The sequence below is a fragment of the Prinia subflava genome, chromosome Z (assembly GCF_021018805.1).
Source record: "Prinia subflava isolate CZ2003 ecotype Zambia chromosome Z, Cam_Psub_1.2, whole genome shotgun sequence".
Lineage (NCBI taxonomy): Eukaryota > Metazoa > Chordata > Aves > Passeriformes > Cisticolidae > Prinia > Prinia subflava.
This window is the reverse complement of record NC_086283.1, coordinates 58,427,464-58,446,679: the sequence shown is the minus strand read 5'-3', so window position 1 is coordinate 58,446,679 and position 19,216 is coordinate 58,427,464. Positions and strand designations below refer to the sequence as shown.

Sequence of the window (19,216 nt, the reverse complement as noted above, 5' to 3'; positions counted from 1 at the left end):
ATTAAGTGATGCCTCAAAAGTTGAGTATAATCCCTATTTCTATCCTTTTGTGTGATTGAAGAGGTTAAGAATTGCATTGATCTGAGAATTAATGAGAATTACTTCAGCAAAAAGGGAACTAAAGTGTTGAGCATGACAAGCCACGAGAATGGGATGCACAGGTATTAATACAGGTACAGAGCAAAGACAGATCTAAGAAGAACTCATATGTACAAGTGGGATGTTTCTTACTAATATGTGAGTGGTTTTTACAGTTCGTTTGGCAAGTTCAGTCTGGAGGAAGTGATAAGCTGAAGGTATTTCAAAGTGTTCATCCAAGTGATGACAATGATGCAGGTATTGAAGTCTGGATAAAGACATACCTCTATGTTAGATTAGAATGTTTTAAGCTATCTATTTAAAGGTACAACTAGCAAAAGTTAGCAGTTGCAAGCTCACAGTCATTGATTACACTGCACCAATCCCATTTTGTTCATGCCACAAGTTAATGTTGTACTCATGGGTACAAACTATGAACCTAAATGGACACAAGTGGTTAAAAACTATAAATACATACTTTCTAAAGCTGCATCCAATAAAAATCCAACAGTGCATTTAGTGAACAACAAGAAAAAATATAACTAAATCCATATAATTTTGGGGGTTATAACCAAACTTGGACATGCAGCCAGGTAATCATAAACAAATATACACTGGGATAAACCCATTCCCATTGCATGGTTATTCAGATACAAGTCCCACTAGTAATGTCCTTATTTTTGTCATTCAGAATTACTGGCAGAGTTGGCACCTACAGAAATGAAACACACTGTTGTCTTGGGCAGGTTTGTACATGAAGAAACTCTGTACCTCTTTGGTCAACACCCCAGGAACAATGCCTCTCAATATTTATCAGTACCGTTTAATTCAGGAATATCTCTGTGTCATTTAAGAAGATTGCTAGGAATTAATTCAGTACACCTGTTGAAATGAAGAAATACATTATAAGGCTATTTCTTTACAGAGTGTATAATACAGCTTTCTTAGGATGATCCAAGTCTCAATGGATGCAAGGAGCAAGAAACTTCTGTTTAGTTCATGACTAAAGTATAAAATTTAGGCATTTCTAATGATATTACTAAAGCTTCCAAAGAATAGTAAAACAGAGCTGTTTTAAATTTTCATTTATTTGATTGCTTCAAAGTACAGAAAAATAAAACCTACACATCTAAATACAGTCCTATGAAGTCTATAACCACTCTAAGAAATAGGAGAAAACCAAACAGGCTATTACTGCTCAGAGGATAGTTCATAATACCTTCCTTGTTTGGGATTAAATATTATGATTAAATATTTATTTAATATTAGTATTATATTAATAGTAAATATTATTATTAGAGCTACACAAGAACAAATAACCTTGAGCATATCTAACTTTTTAAATGAATATAATTTTACTAGCCTTTCTCTAGAACACCTTGTATGCAATTACATCTCCATAGGTGTGGCCTTCGTGAAGCTTGCAATGATGTCTTTGAACAATGTTGGGCATTAGTGGCATTAATCACAATCTCAGGTTTGTTGTTGCCTAGCTCTTCTTGGAAGATCAACTAAGGGAGTAAAAATCTGTGAGTTTCAGTGGAGTAAATGCAACTAGACAAAAAGTTTATTTTAAAAGCATTTCTTAGTCTTTAATGCAACACAGAAGATTAGCTAGTTCTGATTTTCCTGGAAAAAAAGGTCAAATATTTGAAGAGTTGTCATAGACCTACCTTTTTAAAACCTGTGCAAGCTTGTGGTGGGTTGACCCTGGCTGGATGCCAGATGCCCACCAAAGCTGCTCTATCACTTCTACTCCTCTGTGGGACAAGGGAGAAAAAATACAAGAAAAAGCTCATGAGCTGAGAGAAGGACAGGGCGAGATCTCTCAGCAATTACCGTCACGGAGGGAACAGACTGGACTTGGGGAAATTAGCTTAATGTCTTACCAATTAAATCAGAGTAGGGTAATGAGAAATAAAACCTAAATCTTAAAACACATCCACTTCACATTTCCCTTCTTCCTAGGCTCAGCTTCACTCACAAATTCTCCAGCTCCTCCATACCTCTCCAGTGGTATAGGGGAAGAGGGAATGGGAGCTGTGGTGTGTTTAACCTGCTGCTCTTTCCTCCTCCTGGCAAGAACTCACAATCTTCACCTGCTTCAGTATGAGGTGTCTTTCATGGGCAACAATCCTCCATTAACTTCTCCAATGTGGGTCCTTCCCAAAAGCTGTTGTTCTTTACAAACTTTTCCAACATTGGTCCATTCCCTGTGGTGCAGTCCTTCAGGAAAAGGCTGCTCCAGGGTGAGACCCTCATGAGGTCAAACCTGCTCCAGCATGGGTTCTCGTCTCCACAAGTCATGGCAGGAGCCTGCTTCAATGTGGGCTTCCCAAGGGGCCACAGACTCCTCTGGCCATCCATTCACCTGCCCTGTGGGGGCTCTCCACAAGGTGCAGGCGGATCTCTTCCAACAAGCCTTTTGCAAGGTCTCTGGATTCCAAAGACAGACTGTGATGTGAAAGCAGTAGTACAACAAAGGACCTATGATGCCATAACTCTAATAGAACTAAGAGAAAATGCCAGAGCTTTGAGGCAGTGACATCCAATTACCTTCTCCAGCTGCCTGGGCTGGGAACCTCCAGGTTCCTCATGCCTCATAAATGTAACCTTTTCCAATACGACAAAGACCCATGTCACTGAGTTTGTTTTATATATTTTGAATGTCAAGCAGTACTAGCTACAAGGGCTGCCAGACAATAAATACAATTTACAACAACACAATAAAGCTACATTTTTAGAAATACGTATTTTTTAGTATAGGATGGAGGAGCTTGTGTTCAAATGTTTCCAAAGCTAATACAATATATTCCTGTCAGAGCATACCCTACATTATGTCTTTGCCCAAGGTGATAGTACTTGTGGACATTTTCATTTCAGAACAGTTCAGCTATTTTCAAGGGCATATAAAGTTACCAAGAGTCTGGTTAAAAATGAACAGGGATGTAGTTCTTCATATAGGAACAAGTATATCCATGGAAACATTTGACAAAACACACTGCAAACACTATTACAAGGGTTTAAAGAGAGACGGACCAAGTTTACAGAAGAGAAATCTATAAAATTACATCTGGCTTAGGAAAGAAGGGCCAAAGCCAAGAACTGTTGACAGCTGAGAAAGTTTACAAACCCAGGCCTGTCCTATGTCTCTGTGTGTTCATTGTCCTTACCATAAAAGCAGTTTTGGGACTAGTTGCTGAAGTTTTCCAGGTTTCTGTACCACACAGGGCTGCCAAGAGCTGAACAGTCTGTTCTCTGTCCTTTCTATTTCTTACACAGCATTTTGATGATGTTTTCACTATACACAGGCAGGTGCTAAAAATTTCTGAGCAGGTTTCTCTACCCACTCCTCAGCCTCTGAATACAGAGCAAAGTTTAACTTGCCAGCAGACAGAAACAGACTCTGAAAGGGTCTACAATAATTCAGACCTGAGATACATTTAATCAGTTGTAATAACTTTCACAAGAAAATAACATGCTCAATTATTGTATGGGCCTGTACACCAGAGAGTACTGTTTCAGGAATTGAGATTTCCAGTTCTGAGCACTGTAACTATAAACAGAATCACAAAATGGTTCGGGTTGGAAGGGACCACCGTGGATCATCCAGTCGTACCTCCTCGCTCTAGCACCGTCATCCCAGAGCACTTGGCAAAGGATTGCGACCAGGTGGTTCTTGAGTATCTGCAGTGAGGGAGACTCTGCACCTTCCCTGGGCAATCTGTTCCATGCACACTCACCTGCACAGTAACAAAGTTCCTCCTCAATTCAGGTGGAACTTCCTGTGTATCAGTTTCTGCCCGTTGCCTCTTGTCCTATTGCTGGGCACCACTGAGAAGATGGTCTCATCCATGCTCCTGACACCTTCTCTTGAGATATTTACAGACAGTGGTGAGATCTCCTCTCAGTCATTTCTTCTGGAGTCTGAACAAGCCCAGCTCTCCCAGCCTTTCCTCATTAGAGAGATGCTCCAGCCTCTTAATCATCTAACCTATGTTAGCAAGTGCAGAAAAGTTCCCAGTAGGTGGCACCAGGTCATCCTCACACAGATCACGATAGAGACTATTCCTTAAGCGAGTCACAATCACAGTTTTGAAATAACCATTCAGACAACATTCCTAAACAGCCCTAAATTTTTAAGTCTACAAATGAAGCAGATTCAACTGCAGATCTTTAAAGCATTATTAAATCTTTCAACATCCAAGGGTTCCACACTTACAACTTGCTTTCCCTTCCTTTCTCTGTCTTGAAGTTCTGTGTTATGCACAAATCTCAGAGCACTTGGGTTTGTGTGTTTGGGAAACATACAAACCAGACTTTCTCCTGGACTGCTAGTATTATTGACAGCACTACATAACCCCTCATTTGAATATCTGTCAAATATGCTGTTCATTTTAATGGAAAGATGTCAGAGAGACCTTCTTATACATCATTACTTTAAAAAGAAACACATATTATCTGTTAAAGAAAAAGAACAAAGTTTTAGCAACTTCAAATATAAAATTTTAAATGCACGTGTAATATCTCCCTCTATAGTTGTACTAGGTTTTTCTAATTTTCTACCTAGTAGCTTGTATGGTTCTGTTTTGGATTGGTGCTGAAAATAGAGTTGATGACATCCATGTGTTTTAGGTACTGCTGAACTGTGCTTGAACAAAGTAAGCCCCCTTCTGTTTCTCATGGTGCTTGGCCAATGAGCAGGAGGGGAGTGCAAAAAAGGTTGGGAAGGGACACAGCTGGACAGCTGACCCCAGCTGACCAAAACAATATTCCATATTGTATGGCATCATGCTCAGCACATAAAACTGAGGAGAAAAGAAGGAAAAGGGGCATGGGCATTTGGAGTTAAAGTATTTGTCTTCCCAAGCAATCATTACATGTGAGGAAACCCTGCCTTCCCAGACACAATTGAACATCTGCCTGCTGAAGCTTTGTTTGCACACACAGTTTTTGCTTTACCTACCACACTGTTTTTATCTCAACCCACAAGTTTTGTCACTTTTACCCTTCCAACTCTCTCCCCATACCACTCTGGGGGACTGAGCAAGACTGGCTGTCTGGCTCAGCTGCCTGCCAGGCCAAACCCACAACAATAGTTCAAACACTCCTGATGTCTAACTTTGCAGCAATTAAATGTCAAATCTTCTCTTTTCTCTTTTCAAAGAGATGAAGTCTGTGCTGTAGATTTTTCTAATTCAGTCTGACTACAGAGAAACCACTCACAGACCAGTCCAGAGAAAGAAAATGACCTGGTGAAATTTCTCTGTGAAGGCAGAGATCCTTGACAAATGGGTCATTGAGTTTATCCTGCTAAGGACCTCTTTCTGTAGTCAAGATGAATCAAAATAGTAAGCAGAAGAACATGCACTAGGTAGATATGTTTTGCTTGTTAATTGCCAGACATTCATATCACCGTGGAGGCCCAACCAGGAAAACAGACTGGGGACACAGATCTGGGTGCAACAACAGCAGCAGGGCAGAAGACCTGCCCTTAGTTTATTTTTCCATTATATATCTGTGTCAAGGTGACCATGGATTGGAGAAGGGTATCGCCACCTCTCCTGTCACATTGGTCCAGGAGGCTGTCATTCAACCTCCCCTTGTCTTGGAGAAAGAATTCATAACATTGCCAGTATTTACAAAACATGGTCCTGTGTTTACAATTCACCAGCATGAGAAACTGCACGTTTCTCCTTTAATATGAACGCTCAGCAAACCAGGAAAATTCATGGCAACACATTCAGGCCTTGAGCATGTCTGACAGAGCACATGGATTTATCACCCAGACAGCCTGTGTTTGAAATGCTGTATAACATTAAGAATCAAGATACAGCACCTTGATTCCATTGGGAGAATAACTGGTATAAAAACCAAGGGTGATATAAATCTCAAGAAGAGCAGTAAAACCAAAGAAACACAGATGATACTTTTTGTCAGCATACCAGAAAGGATTTTCCTCAAGAAAGGCAGTAGGACTAGGAGTGGAAGGGGCTTTCTCTCACAGGTAAATAGGTAGAAATAGCACAGGGTCTCCTACAGCAGGGTGATAAGTATACAGCCAGCCTGATGTTTACTTGTGGTCATTGGATGTAATTCAGGGCTCCTGCAGTTTTATTTTGTGTGAAAGAATCATGATTAAAGCACTTTGAAGGATTTGCATATGGCTAAGACTCCAAGGTATGCCTCAAAAGAACAAGAGCAGTGGTCTGGCCAGAGTTCAGAGGAATTGGCTGGCAGGACTGTATGTACACTAGCCATAAATTCCTCCAAATACCTGACACTCCAGAGAGCTGTATCCTGTGGGATAGACTTCTCATCTTTCATACAGGTAATGACTAATGGGTTCATCTCTAAGTGTACTTTTCTCCCACATAATTTTATCAGTCCCATTCAAGCACTTAGATATATATTTAACAATGTAACACCCTGATGTGGGGAGGAAGCACCCCTAGGCCCCTTCTTAAGGAAAGAGATAGCAAGGAAATAGAGCAAGAAATAGTCCAACACTACTAATCTAAATCAGGTAAATGATGCCTGGATGAGCAGGGATCTGAACAAAATACTCCAATATCTCACTTCAGTGTTTTAAGCACGTTTTCTTTTGTTCAACAGAGAAAAAGATGACAAACAGAACAAGACACAGAGCACAAAAATAGAAAACATAGAAAACAGTGAGGATGTAGCGAGGAGGCTCAGTAACAGCTTTGCCACATCCACTTACAGTGTGCATGTTTCTGCCCTGTGTAGCACTGCTTCATACAGAGGTAACAAAAACCAAAACCAAAACCAAACCAAACAAAAAACAAAACAAAACAAACAAACAAACAAAAAACCCACCACACACACAAAGAAAAAACAAACCAAACAAAGGAAATTTTAAGAAGGGAGGTTAGAGTTTCCTTTCAAATCACCACTCAGACAGGATAGCCAGATATGAACAATGGTGAGAAGAATAAAAAGACACAACTACCATTTTAAGTGAGAAATATATTTGTACTGCTGACTGAAATAATTCTGACATAGGAAGCCCACAGCTAAGGGTAGCTTTTCTAAAGCCTCAAGCCTGTTTCCTTTTGCATGATGAGTGTCAGCTTCTGAAGTACACGGGCAACATCTAGTGTTAGCTGAGGCACACTGCATACTCTGGCATCTCTGCGAACAGTTGAACATCTGGATTATGGACAATCAATGACTATGCAAGAGTTTCCTTGAAAAATCTTGGTCAGGTCAAGAGGATGTTTCCCAGAGATCAGACAGGCATTACCAGAAAAGGCATACATCATGTATTTGCTCCCCTCTTCTCAATGCCTGACTGCTGTAAGTGGTAAATTCAGCTTGTGTCCATCTTAAACTTACTAATGAACAGTTTGGAACCTAAAGAAAGCGGGTTAAAGGTACAGTATCAATTCAGAAGTGATGCAATTTTAGACAAACAAGTTTCTGATCCACATGGGTATCCTTGTGTCTGCTCTGGGAGTCCTCCAGCAGCCACACTTCCAGCAAGCTATAGATCATTCACAAGCTACGAGTAAGCTAAAAAAAAGATGCTGTCATTTGCTTCCACTGGGCTCAGTGCAAGGTGCTGGTGGCTACTGCTGCATCATGAGGTCAGACGAGCTACCGGCTGTCATGCTAGCCCTCATAACTGCATCACCTGCAGTTTTTCCTTCCATGCTGGACTTTTAAAGACAGGAATACAGTTATGTGTCTTGGGTTTAGCAACACCGAGCTGGTTTCAGCAAGGAAAGCTTTAAGGTGAGTTTGATACTCTTTTTACAGGCCAGTACCTGGCCTGTGCTCTTCCTATAGCTCAAATCCAAGAAGCCAAAAATAAAAATCACTTGTCTTTTTGTCATTCTACTGGGAAAATGTCTTGTGCTGCAGGTATGTAAAGGTAAGAGCATCTGTCCAATTAAGCTTAATCAAGGACCTATTCAGTGCAAAAGGGAAAATAAATGAAAGGGAAAGTGATAAGCAAGAACACATAAAGACAAACCTGACGGACAACAGGTAAGAGAGATGATGCTAAGGATTAAAAGTTACTAGTTATTATTGATGGATGATTGAAAGAAACTCCCAGGCCCTGTGTAGAGACGGCCACCTTCATAACTGATAAGAAAGGGGAGAAAATGAGGATTGTGAGGATTTGAAATATTTAAGGTTAGCGGTATAGATCAGGATCTGTTAACTGTATGAAATTGTGAGTAGGAGACCTGTGAAGCAAGCAAAAGTATTCAGGATTCAAGTAGAAGTGGTGGACAGACAGAGGGGGGGCCATGCCAGTACAAGCTGACTGTGTGCAGTAAGGCAGAGGTGCTAGAGAGACCTCTAATGCTTTAGTTTTTCCTACATACAGAACAGACATAAACACCTCCAGTTGTACAGCACACGTACTTTGCATTAAAAAAAAAAAAATCAGAACAGACACATTTAAGAAATCCAGTTGCCAAACCACAAACATGAAGAACTTTTAAAACAAATTTGAGTTTTAATGAAATTCAGGTGCAAGAAATGCCATGTAAAGGTGAACATGTTACTAGAGGGAACAGACTAGACTAAACAGATAAATTCAGTAAAGCATTTGAAAGTATTTGAAGTATTTGAAAAGTATTGAATTATTTGAACAGTATTTGAAGAATATTCAGCTTCTTTTTTAGCAGCTGCCACTGAAATTTTGGAAAGGGGTTTTTTTTTGTCAATTTTCAGGCTGTAAACCAATGTCAGTACTTCATCACTGACATCATAATTACTGGGCAATTTGTTGTGAATTTATTCAGAGTGGTATACCTTTCCATTCCTGCTGACCAGGTGATGAACTGTTGAGACACTATTTGCCAGCTCTTCTGCAAACTGCTCAACTTGCCTCATTTCCTTTATACCTCTTCTGTTCTTGGGCTCAAAAAAAAAAAAAAAAATAAAAAAAAAAGAAGACATTTTCAGAATTCTGAAACACAACTGATTTTCCTCAAATTTGAGTCTTACCATGGAAAATAACTCCAACATTACAGCTTTACCTCCCAAGCAGAAAATTGACAAGTATACCCACTATAATAAACAAACAATGCAGTGAATCCTGCCGAGTGTAGTACTTTTAGTGTGGGTAAGCTTTCCCACATCTAGACAATTTAGGCATCCAGCTTGCAAAAGCTTAAGCAGCCTTGAAGAGGCTCTTTTGCCAGCCCACGATCCTTTGGCAGAACACGAATGCATCCTTGGCAATGTTTGGTGATTTCTATTGCAAAGCCTCCATATTTTCTTGTATTGCTGTTAATATGAACAAACGCCAACAGAGAGATGCTGGCCCCAAGTCACCTTCTAGAGAATAAGTTACTTTGCCAAGCAGTATTTTGATTAATGTATTCTGGTTCCATAGGTAGCAGTGGCAGCTAACAGCACCACAAAAACCCCAAGTAGCAGAGTGTGGCGTTTAAGAAGCTGGCATTCATGTTGTGGGGGAAGCAGCCTGTGTACATGCAGGTCTCACAACCCAGGTACGAGATGTCTCTGTAGTGATGAGGTTCCCCAGCATGGCTGGGGTGTGTGCACAGCAGCTAAGTGCTCAGAAAGACTAAGTCCCCAGGACACAGAGAGGGCTGCTGTACTTGTGTTACACAGCTTTTTGCCCTCCATTCCAGGGCAGGAGACTGATATTCAAGATTCTTGTTGCTTATAGCATTTCTACTCCAGTACTTTTGATGGCCTTTGTCCATTTTATCCACTTAGGTGTGAGTTTATATCCTTGAAGCTATATTGGCAAATAATTATCCAGTTTGCTGCAAAAGTCCAGCACAAAACTTCATGTACCTTCCACATACAACTGAGGTCCAAACCCACTGCTGGAAGATACCACAGAACAGTTTTGCCTGCTACCAAGCTCTGGGATGGGCCAAGTGAGTTTGTACTTATAACATTCCATTACATTAAAATCAGACATATGCATTTCCTGAGATGATCTAAAAAGCCAGGTGGAAAATCACAATAATATAATGTGTGACTGCATGCAGCAGCACATCTACAGCAATGCAATTTGAAAAGCCAGCATCTTATTTTATTCCAGTGCTAATCTGAACATAATCAAAATATCTGATTACTAGCATTTCTTTTAAAAGGCCCCATCCACAGAGAGGATTTCTCCCTGGCCAACTTTTCAGAGGGGGTTAAGAGACCACCAGGAGGAGCTCTGGTTCCAAATCCCCTCTAACAGGGAGCTGAAAACATGTCTTAGCCAACATTTTAATCTCAGAGCTACCTTTGAGCAAAAAGGCAGTAGCTCTGCTCCATCTCCTCTTGGGACTCCAGAAGCAGTTCCTCCACTGGGTGTCCACGTGTAGAAAGCTGGTTGTCTGACCTCCTGCTGGTTCTACCCAGCTGCTGCTGGGTGGGGGGAGCAGAGAGGACAATCAGTAATGGCTAGTCTGGAAGGAAAAGTGAGGGAGTGGAACCACCAGTTTAGGTCACAGGTATCAACCCAAGTCCATGAGACCCTCAAAAACATCTTTATTTGATTACTTTGCAGAAGGACTCCCAGGATGCAGTCTCTGTAGGCACACAATCCATCAGAGTTTAAGTACATTTCTATTTCTCAGACAGTCAGGCACTTGGAAACAGGCTACAAAATGAGTTACACCACCAGAACTGAATTATCCACAGTGCTACTTCAGGTCTCTGTTATTTATAACCACTCTTTCCTCATGCAAACCTAAGAAAAACAGTGTTAGCTGTTTCACTCAACCCAGTTACCCCAACAGAGATGAAGCTCAGGAGTCACCATGGAGGAGAAAACCAGGAGAAAAAGCAGCCTGGGGCTGTTTTCCACAGCAGCCTTGTAATGGGGAAATAAACAAGAACTGCGTCAGCCACCTTCTCCCAGTGCTTGCAGTGCTCTCTGGACCTGTGCCACACTTCTGTCAGTTCTTAAGGACAGAGGACAGCAGGAGGAGAAGCAATACCTAGGCAGAGATGATTAATACTAGGCAGTACACACTCTGGTGTGACGTTTGTGGTGGCCAGATGTGCTGGTCAATAGGCAAGTGTGTGAGGATGATGAGACACCAGAACAGGCTGTTCAGAGAAGCTGTAGATGGCCCATCCCTGGAAGTGTTCAAGGAGGGGTTTTGAGCAATCTGGTCTAGAGGAAGGTTCTTACTGTCCTGACCCACAGCAATGGGGTTGGAATGAGATGAACTTTTAAGGTCCAAACCAAACCAAACCATTCTATGATCCTATGTGCCCAGTTTGTCAGGCCTGCAGCGCATTTTTGTAAGTAACCTACACTTCATACAATCTGCTCCCTTCAGGTCACATTCAGGTCAAGGAAAACAAGCTCCAGCCCCACCAGGTCTATGATCAGTGAAAGATAAATCAGAGAGAGAGACGAGGGAGAACACATCATCAGCCTGGCTGCTGTGAAAGCCAAGGAAGCCAGAATGAATTCAGAAACTCAGAGTCTTGCAGTATTACGTGTAGGAAGGAACATACAGTAAGATGGTGCTGTCTTCTACTCTAGCCCAGATACATTTCATTCCTCACAATGCTGCTGTCAACTGTGACACTTAGCCTCTCCTTTCTGGTTTTCTCAGCGAATGGAGGCTCTGTTCAGGTTCAGCCCTTCTGGAAGGTGGAGTGAGATTTGAGATTGCAAGATGAAAAGCTTGTTAGGAAAGCTGGACCCTTTGTTGTTCCTCCTCTAACATGCTATAAAAAGAACTACTTTTTACAGGCAATGGAAGCACTGAAGTATAAGTAAAGGCATAGGAAAGGAAGTCTGAAGGTTTGTTGTCTCACTGGGGCAAGGGACACTATGTTTTGAAGTTACTAAGCTCAACACATTAGCTCGAAGTTCACCCATGGGTGAAACTTAAGAGATTTTCCCAGGCAGTGAAACCCTGCTAAGAGATGGGGGTGAAAAGTTGCTCACAAATTGAGTTGTGATAACAAGAGGATGTCCTGTACAAACACAAACAAGAGGATGTCCTGTACAAACACAGAAAATTCATCACCATTTCCAAGTTTCTTTACATTCAACAGTCAACAGCACACCTACTTCACACAGACAGCAAAGGACTTAAAACAATTTGGAAAGTCTGAGCAATGAACACAGTAGAAAACTAGAAAGGATTTTCTAGAATTAAGTCTTGATTGTGCAAATCACCTCTTGAGAACTTACTCTGGAAGAATCCAACATTATGACTTGTGAAGTTCCCACTGAACTGTTTTTTCTTCTTAAATGCACATCAGTTTGCACTTAAGAGACTTGCCTGGCCACTAGAGGTTCAGGGGGACCCATCTTAAATAGCACCAAAGAGACAACAGAAACATTCTTGTTCACAAGTCTTCACTGTTTTATTTTATTGTAGGTGTTGCCATGAATTTTTATCTGTAAACTGGAGCCCCAACAAGCAAGAATTTAAAGCATTACCAGTAGAGACATTAAATACTAACTCTCTTTCCCAGCTGTGCTCATATGATCAAAATACTCTGTTCCAATAAACAAGTCAGTGGTGTGTAAATCTTTTCACAAGGCACTGAAGGTGAGAAATATGTACTTTAGATGGGCTCAAACAGCTAACCAACAGCTATGTTATAGCGGCATTATAATTTCCCCAAAGTATTATGGGATAACATGAAATCATTCTTCTGCAAGAGAAGGATAAATAACACTTTCATTTAAATACCTTCTCCTGTATTGGGCAGGTCAAACCAGAAAAGAATTAATGATCCAGACTCAGGAAAAGGAGGCAGTTTAAGAACACTCCAAAGAACAGGTGTCCCACTCATAGTCTTCTATTTCTTTTTTTTTTTTGCATAAGTTTCTTTTTTTGATTTTTAAGGCAAGAGTCTTGCAGCTTGGTTCCTCCTGTGTTTCAGTGAAGCATTATGTTATGCAAAGTCAAAGTCAGTAGTGGAAGGAGGAGAGAATGGGAAAACCGGTGAGCACTGCTGGTGTCTGCGCGAGCGTGACCGGACCGCCCGTGGCCCCGGGGCTGGGGCTCCACCGTGATGTATCCATTAATGATGCGGATCCGCGGAGGAGGATCAGTAGCACTGCAAGGCAAGAGGAGAACATCAGTCCTGACCCAGCCACGACTGCCCAACAGCTACAGAGCAGGAGTGGTGAGCGTCTGTGATCCACTGTCAGTTTTCTGGGTCCATGAGAATGGTCTCCTGTACAAGTTACACACTGACCAAAAGTCTGTGCCTCCTACATGGCAGAGTGCTGTCTTGTCCCTTCCTCACGTATGTGGACAGTTCCCACACCAGCCCACAAGGATGAGATGCTAGCCAGCCAAACTGTGAAGTAGACTTGAGAGGGAACAGTGAAGAGACTGAGGAGGGTGATGGCAGCACCAAAAGCCCTGTCTCAAGTCTACCCAGCCTGCCCATTGCTCCCACACAATCAGTCAGGTGGGTAAGATGACCATACTCCTAACCCCTGTCAGCTAAGCAGAAAATAGGTAAGAACAAAACAAGTGTTGTTGCAGAGGAGTGTCACTGCAACGGCACCTGCTAAGCACAGCTGGAGTGCGGCACTTGTTTTCTGAGTCCATCTTCCTCAGCCCTGCTTCATGCACCTTATTGTGCACCCACCTTGCTCCTGTACCCCAGCATCTCTTCCACAGGTCAGGAATTACAAAGATTTACATGATGTACTTTAAGCAGAAGAAGAATGGCTTCCAGAAATCACCACATTCCAGAGTATTCCATTCCCAGTGGTAGAGAGTACTCTGACATCGTGTTGAACAAGAACTGAATTAGAGCATACATGAGCTGATCTCCCATAATGGCAACACATGATGGAGGAGAGAAATTTGTATGCTCCAGGCTGCTAATGCCAACTGACCTGAACTCAGGGAGATCACACACCACAGCAGGCCAAGAGTCAGAAGGGTCAAATACTACACAGGATGTTGTTCTTTTTGGCAATGGACTGAAAGCAGTATTTGACACCACAGCTGTGCAACTGACATAGCCCCCAGGACCGCATGGTGCTGTGTAGAACCTGAAGACAAATATTTACAAAACCAAAAGCAAGTCCACCTGGCCAATACAAAAACTGAGTAATTTCTTCTGCACCCAATCCTCAGCTGCTGTGCACCATTCTTGCCTTTTTTCAGTCCACTAAGCAAAAATGTTTTGGAAAATTGAAGGCAATTACTATCCTTTTTAAAAACACTTTACTCTTCCTTACCCAAAGGGCTCCCCAGAAGATCTGAACAAAAGCCAGAGAGAAGCCAGCTGGCAGCACATCAAGGAAATACAGCTGGCAGCTGATGCATACAGGGGCACGAACCAAGGCCATTCTGACAAGCCCGCTACAACGCTATTAAATCACTCGAGCTGCACCTTTCACATTTTCAGGCTCACAGGAGGAATCATAGAATTAAGAAGGTTGGAAAAGACCTTTATGGTCATCAAGCCCATCTGTAAACCTGAAAGCTGTGAACGGCCCGTTCGTAAAAGAAACCCCACAGCTTTATCTGTGTCTGCACACCCTGAGGAATGTGTAGAGCGAGGGCTGAGGCTCCCATGCCCTGCACAGGCGAGCTGGAGCCAGAGGAGCTGGGTTTCCCTGGGAAGGGCCGCGCCGCGAGGTGGGGCTGCCAGCCCAGCCCAGCCCAGCCGGGCACGGGCGCCGTGCAGAGCCCCACAGATAACCCGGCTCTTCTCTCTGCTAAGGAGTCGTCCCTACAAAGCATTTGCCACCTAGGACCACTCACCTGGGGTAGGTTTCTAGCACAAAGGACGACTTAAGTAGTAGGGGAAGAAAGGAAACATACAAAGCAGGAAAGAAAAGCAGCATTTGCTGCTTCCATATTTATGCAGTAGTTTCCTAGGCTGCCATCACTTGCTTTGATTTTGTTTTGCTACTGCCTGAAAGTACTTGAAATCTAGTATGCAGCCCTAAAGTGACTTCAATTTGGTCATAGCAGCACATCTTCCCATCCTCCCTCTTCTTTTGAAGACTTGAAACTGCAAGCACACGGCTACCTTAAAGTCACTGCCCACTGACTTCCCGAGCTTTGTGGGAGCAACTGCATGGGAAACACTGAACATGGCACTGTTGAGGCATGGTGGCGGATTAAGACAGACATTCCTTAACATTTCAACTAAACAGACTATCAACCAAAGCTCCAGAAAGTCATCATAATCAGCCAGTATCAGTACATTAACAGAAATAAGTGGTCCACTAAGAGACAAAATCAAGTGCGATTTTGTCAAGTATAGGATTTGCTATACTGGTGAATCTTGGATTGTATGTAGGCCTCTCAGAGGACATGTTACGTGAGCATTTGTCTCCCAAATACTTGTAATGTTAAAGGAAGGAGCCAAGAAGGGAATGCGGTTTAAAAAATCTGACCATGGCTGAATGCCTCAAACAGAAAAGCTGCTGCAGTCACTTGTGGCCAGCCTGAGCCATGTATCACTCACAGCAGTGGTACAATTGGGATCCAGGGACCTGATAGGAAAGGCTTAGGAGAACCCTGCTATACTCAGTAATTTGGGGAGCAGGAAGAAGTATTCTTCAGAGCGGGAGAAGTCCAGATAATGCACAGGCTTTATTTCAAGAACTGTCAGACTCTTCTCCATCACCCCAGCCTGTCTGGTTGTTTATGGTGTCACAAAAATTTAATGCCTTCAACCTGAGTATAGGAGAGACACAGACACACAAAATACAAAAGAAAGCATATTTGGGCATGTGTATTACCTCACAGGAGGGAAACATTAAGGTACACATTCAGCCACAGGCCCAAGTATGGATAGTGAGAGAGAAATTGGATTTTCCTTTTTTTTTTTTTCCCCAGGTTGTTCTACTTCTTGTAGGAAAGTAAGCTTTTCTGGCTGAAAAGTAAGGGATACGTGTGAACCTCTGCCCCAGAACACACTAATTTTTTATAAAACTCTGCCATCCATTAGGCTGTCATTTTTTCAGGCTGAAAGAATAGAGAGACTGAAAATACTGCATGAATATTGCCCAAGTGCAAGGAGAACATATGCCAGGAATGACAGCTTTTGCATAATGGACAAAGGCTTTGAGATATACCATCTACCACTGGACCCAGACTTCCATGAAATAGAGGACTGTCATATGCTCACAATCCCTCAAACCCAAATGCAGAATGATCTAGACAAGGCTTCAACTTGTTTTATGCCCAGTTTTCCACAAATCTAACTGTGCAAAGAAAAATGAAAGCTTTTTTTTTTGCCGCTAAAAGCACCAAGAAAACCTTGTGCAAGTGCTTCAGAAAGAACCACAGCAGAAGAGAAGGTCAGATCCTGTCCACAGGGTATATCTACCCCTGCAGAAGTTTGAGGGTCTGTATTAAACCATCCAAGTTAAAGTCAGTTTGCATGACAAACCATCCTCCCCCTCCCAAGCCATTAGCTACCTTTCTTCAAGGCGAACCCAGAGATCGTTAAATTGTCGCAATCTTTGCTTCTTCTGATGCTTTTTCTTCTTCTTTTTGTACTTCCTGTCTACTTTCATGAGCACATCAATGCTGTCAGGGAACAGCAGGTGAGGCAGGAACTCTTCCTCCTCCTCTTCCTTCTCCTTCTGGGGGTGCAGTGGGAGCTCATGGGACATAGCATAGGGACTGTGTGATGACGAGAAGGCTAACAAGGTTTTGGGAGATTTTCGGCTGAAAGAAAGAGAGAACACAGATAACATTTAAAAGACCTTTGAGGCAAAATCCTGTAACAGATAGCATCAAGGCACATACACATAAAATAGATATTTCTCCCTGGATGCTCATTTCTCTGCCTTGTATACTTGCTCCCTCTTCCTTCAGTCAGCATTGATTTTCTGATCAAAATAGTGCTCTTTGGCAAAAAAATCTTTGGAAAAGAAGCTGTCTGTATCAGAGGAAAGAATGCACTCTGGATAAGGGTGGAGTAACTCTTGGTATTTAGCTCTGATATCTGGAAAGAGACAAAAATGGAATCACTTCTGAGTCAGAGTCAAACCACACTCCTCTAGTCTGATGTGCTGCAGAGCACAGACCAGATAATTCAACATTCCTGTCCAGAGCAAACTCACTTGGGGGACAAGGGGAAGGGGCAAACAGAACAACTAAAGCACACTAGCTGATGAAACCAGCAGCTCTCACTGGTGGAGAAGGTAAGAAACAAGACAGCCCGCAGACTGTGGTCATGGCTACAGAAACACATCTTGAAAATTACTGCCTTTGAAGGGAAAGGCTTAGTGTATTATTAACAGTAACCTGATTGCAAACTGGACCCAGAGAAGGCTGAGGTTCTCAAGGACCTTGGTATCTCAGAGTTCAGTGGCAAGTGTTCCAGCCAAGCTGCCCAAGTCAGGAGAGACAAATGGAAGTATGAAGACCCTAAGTACAATGTAGGAGAGAATCAGGTTCAAGAGCATCTAAGGAGCCTGAATAGTACAAGGGGCCTGATGAGATTCATCTGTGGGTTCTAAGGGAGCTGGCAGATAAGTTGCTAAGTCATTATCAATCATTTTTGAAAATCTGTGGCACTCGGGTGAAATTACCAACATCTGGGAAAAGGGAAATATAACCCTCATTTTTAAAAAGGAGAAAGTAAAAATCTCAGCTCTGTGTCAGGCAAGATCATGGAGCAGATTCTCCTGAAAACTATGCCAAAACAAAAATGGAAAAGAAAGTCATGATTGGTAACAGCCAACACGATTTTACCCATGGCAAACAATGCCTGTTAAAGTTGATTATCTTCTCTGATGGGGCTGCAGCATTGATGGATGTGGCAGAGCAACTGCCATCGTCTGCCTGGACTTAGGCAAAGCGTTTGACACCATCCCACACGACACACTTGTCTCCAAACTAGACAGACACAGATTTGATGGATGGATTGCCTGGTGGATAAAGAAGTAGCTGGATGGCCACACACAAACAATTGTGGTCAACAGCTCCTTGTTCTCATGAAAACCAGTGATGAATGGTCTCCCTCAAGGGTCAGTACTGCACCATCACTATTCAAGATCCCTGTCAGTGTCATGGACAGTGGGATCAAAGGCACTTTCAGCACGTTTGGCACCAACACCAAGCTCCGTGGGGCAGTCAACATACTGGAGGGAAGGGATGCCATCCAGAGGGGCCTGGACAGGCTGGAGAGGTGGGGCTGTGCAAACCCCATGAAGTTCAACAAGGCCAAGTGCAAGATCCTGCACCTGGGTTGTGACAACCCCAGACACAGCTACAGGTTCAGAGGAGAACTGAGAGCAGCCCTCAGGAGAAGGACTTGGGGGTGACGGTTGATGGAAAGTTTAACACCCTGCATCCAGCTCTGGAGTCTTCAGCGTAAGAAGAACCTGGAGCTGTTGGAGCAAGTCTAGAGGAGGCCACATTAGTAAGAGGACTGGAACACCCCTTTGAAGACAGAATGAGAAAGCTCGGTCAGCTCATGCTGGAGAAGAGAAGGCTGTGCAGAGACCTCATAGCAACTTCCCAGTGCCTGAAGGGTTCTACAGGGAAGCTGGAGAAGGACTCTTTGTCAGGAGTAACAGATACAAACTGAAGAAGGGATGAATTTACACCAGGTACTAGGAGGAAATTCTTTACTGTGAGGATGGTGAAATACTGGAAGAAGTTGCCCAGGGAGGCTGTGGTGTCCCAACCCTGGTACTTTTCAAAGCCAGGTTGCATAAGTCCTTGAAGAAGCTGGTCTAGTGGGAGGTGTTCCTGCCCATGGCAGGGGGATGAGGACTAGATGAACTTTGAAGTCCCTTCCAATCCCTTAACATTCTATGATTCTATGATTAAAGAATCCTTTGGGCCATCTAGTCTGCATCAACTGAAAGCAGATTAGTTTTGGCACCACTAGGTTCACTCCTCGTTTTGTTTTTGATGAAGGCAGTTGGTACAAAGCCGTGAATGCACAGCCTTTACAAAACATCACATTAGACGATGTGTCTGACACGCAAGAGACCAGAGCTCAACACATCACAGTGGCATTGGCTTCCAGTGTTGATCTGAAAAAGGGTGTAATGATGTCCTGCCACTCAGATAAAGCACACCAAGGAGCATGAAATGATGTTGTCAGTGGGTTTTATGGACAAGTATGGAGGGGATGAAAATGAGGGGAGGAAAGAGGAGAAAATGAAGGGGAGGAAACTGAGAAGAAATTGCATCTCTCTCTCAAG

At 42.7% G+C, this 19,216-nt stretch overlaps 1 protein-coding gene across 4 annotated transcripts in view; it reads right to left on the bottom strand.

The window, feature by feature from the left end:
• Window positions 1-12,373: 12,373 nt before the first annotated feature.
• The window catches only part of TRABD2A (TraB domain containing 2A), a 78,327-nt gene continuing 71,484 nt past the window's right edge, over window positions 12,374-19,216 (bottom strand). For 3 of the 4 annotated variants that reach the window (XM_063422891.1, XM_063422890.1, XM_063422888.1), the window contains 2 exons: window positions 16,470-16,721; window positions 12,381-13,125 (listed from right to left, as the gene is read on the bottom strand). In XM_063422891.1, coding sequence (XP_063278961.1) covers window positions 12,945-13,125; window positions 16,470-16,721 — 433 coding nt within the window. In that variant the 3' untranslated portion in view covers window positions 12,381-12,944. Of the gene's footprint in view, window positions 13,126-16,469; window positions 16,722-19,216 lie in introns of all 4 variants that reach the window. The other variant, XM_063422889.1, reaches the window with a different exon arrangement.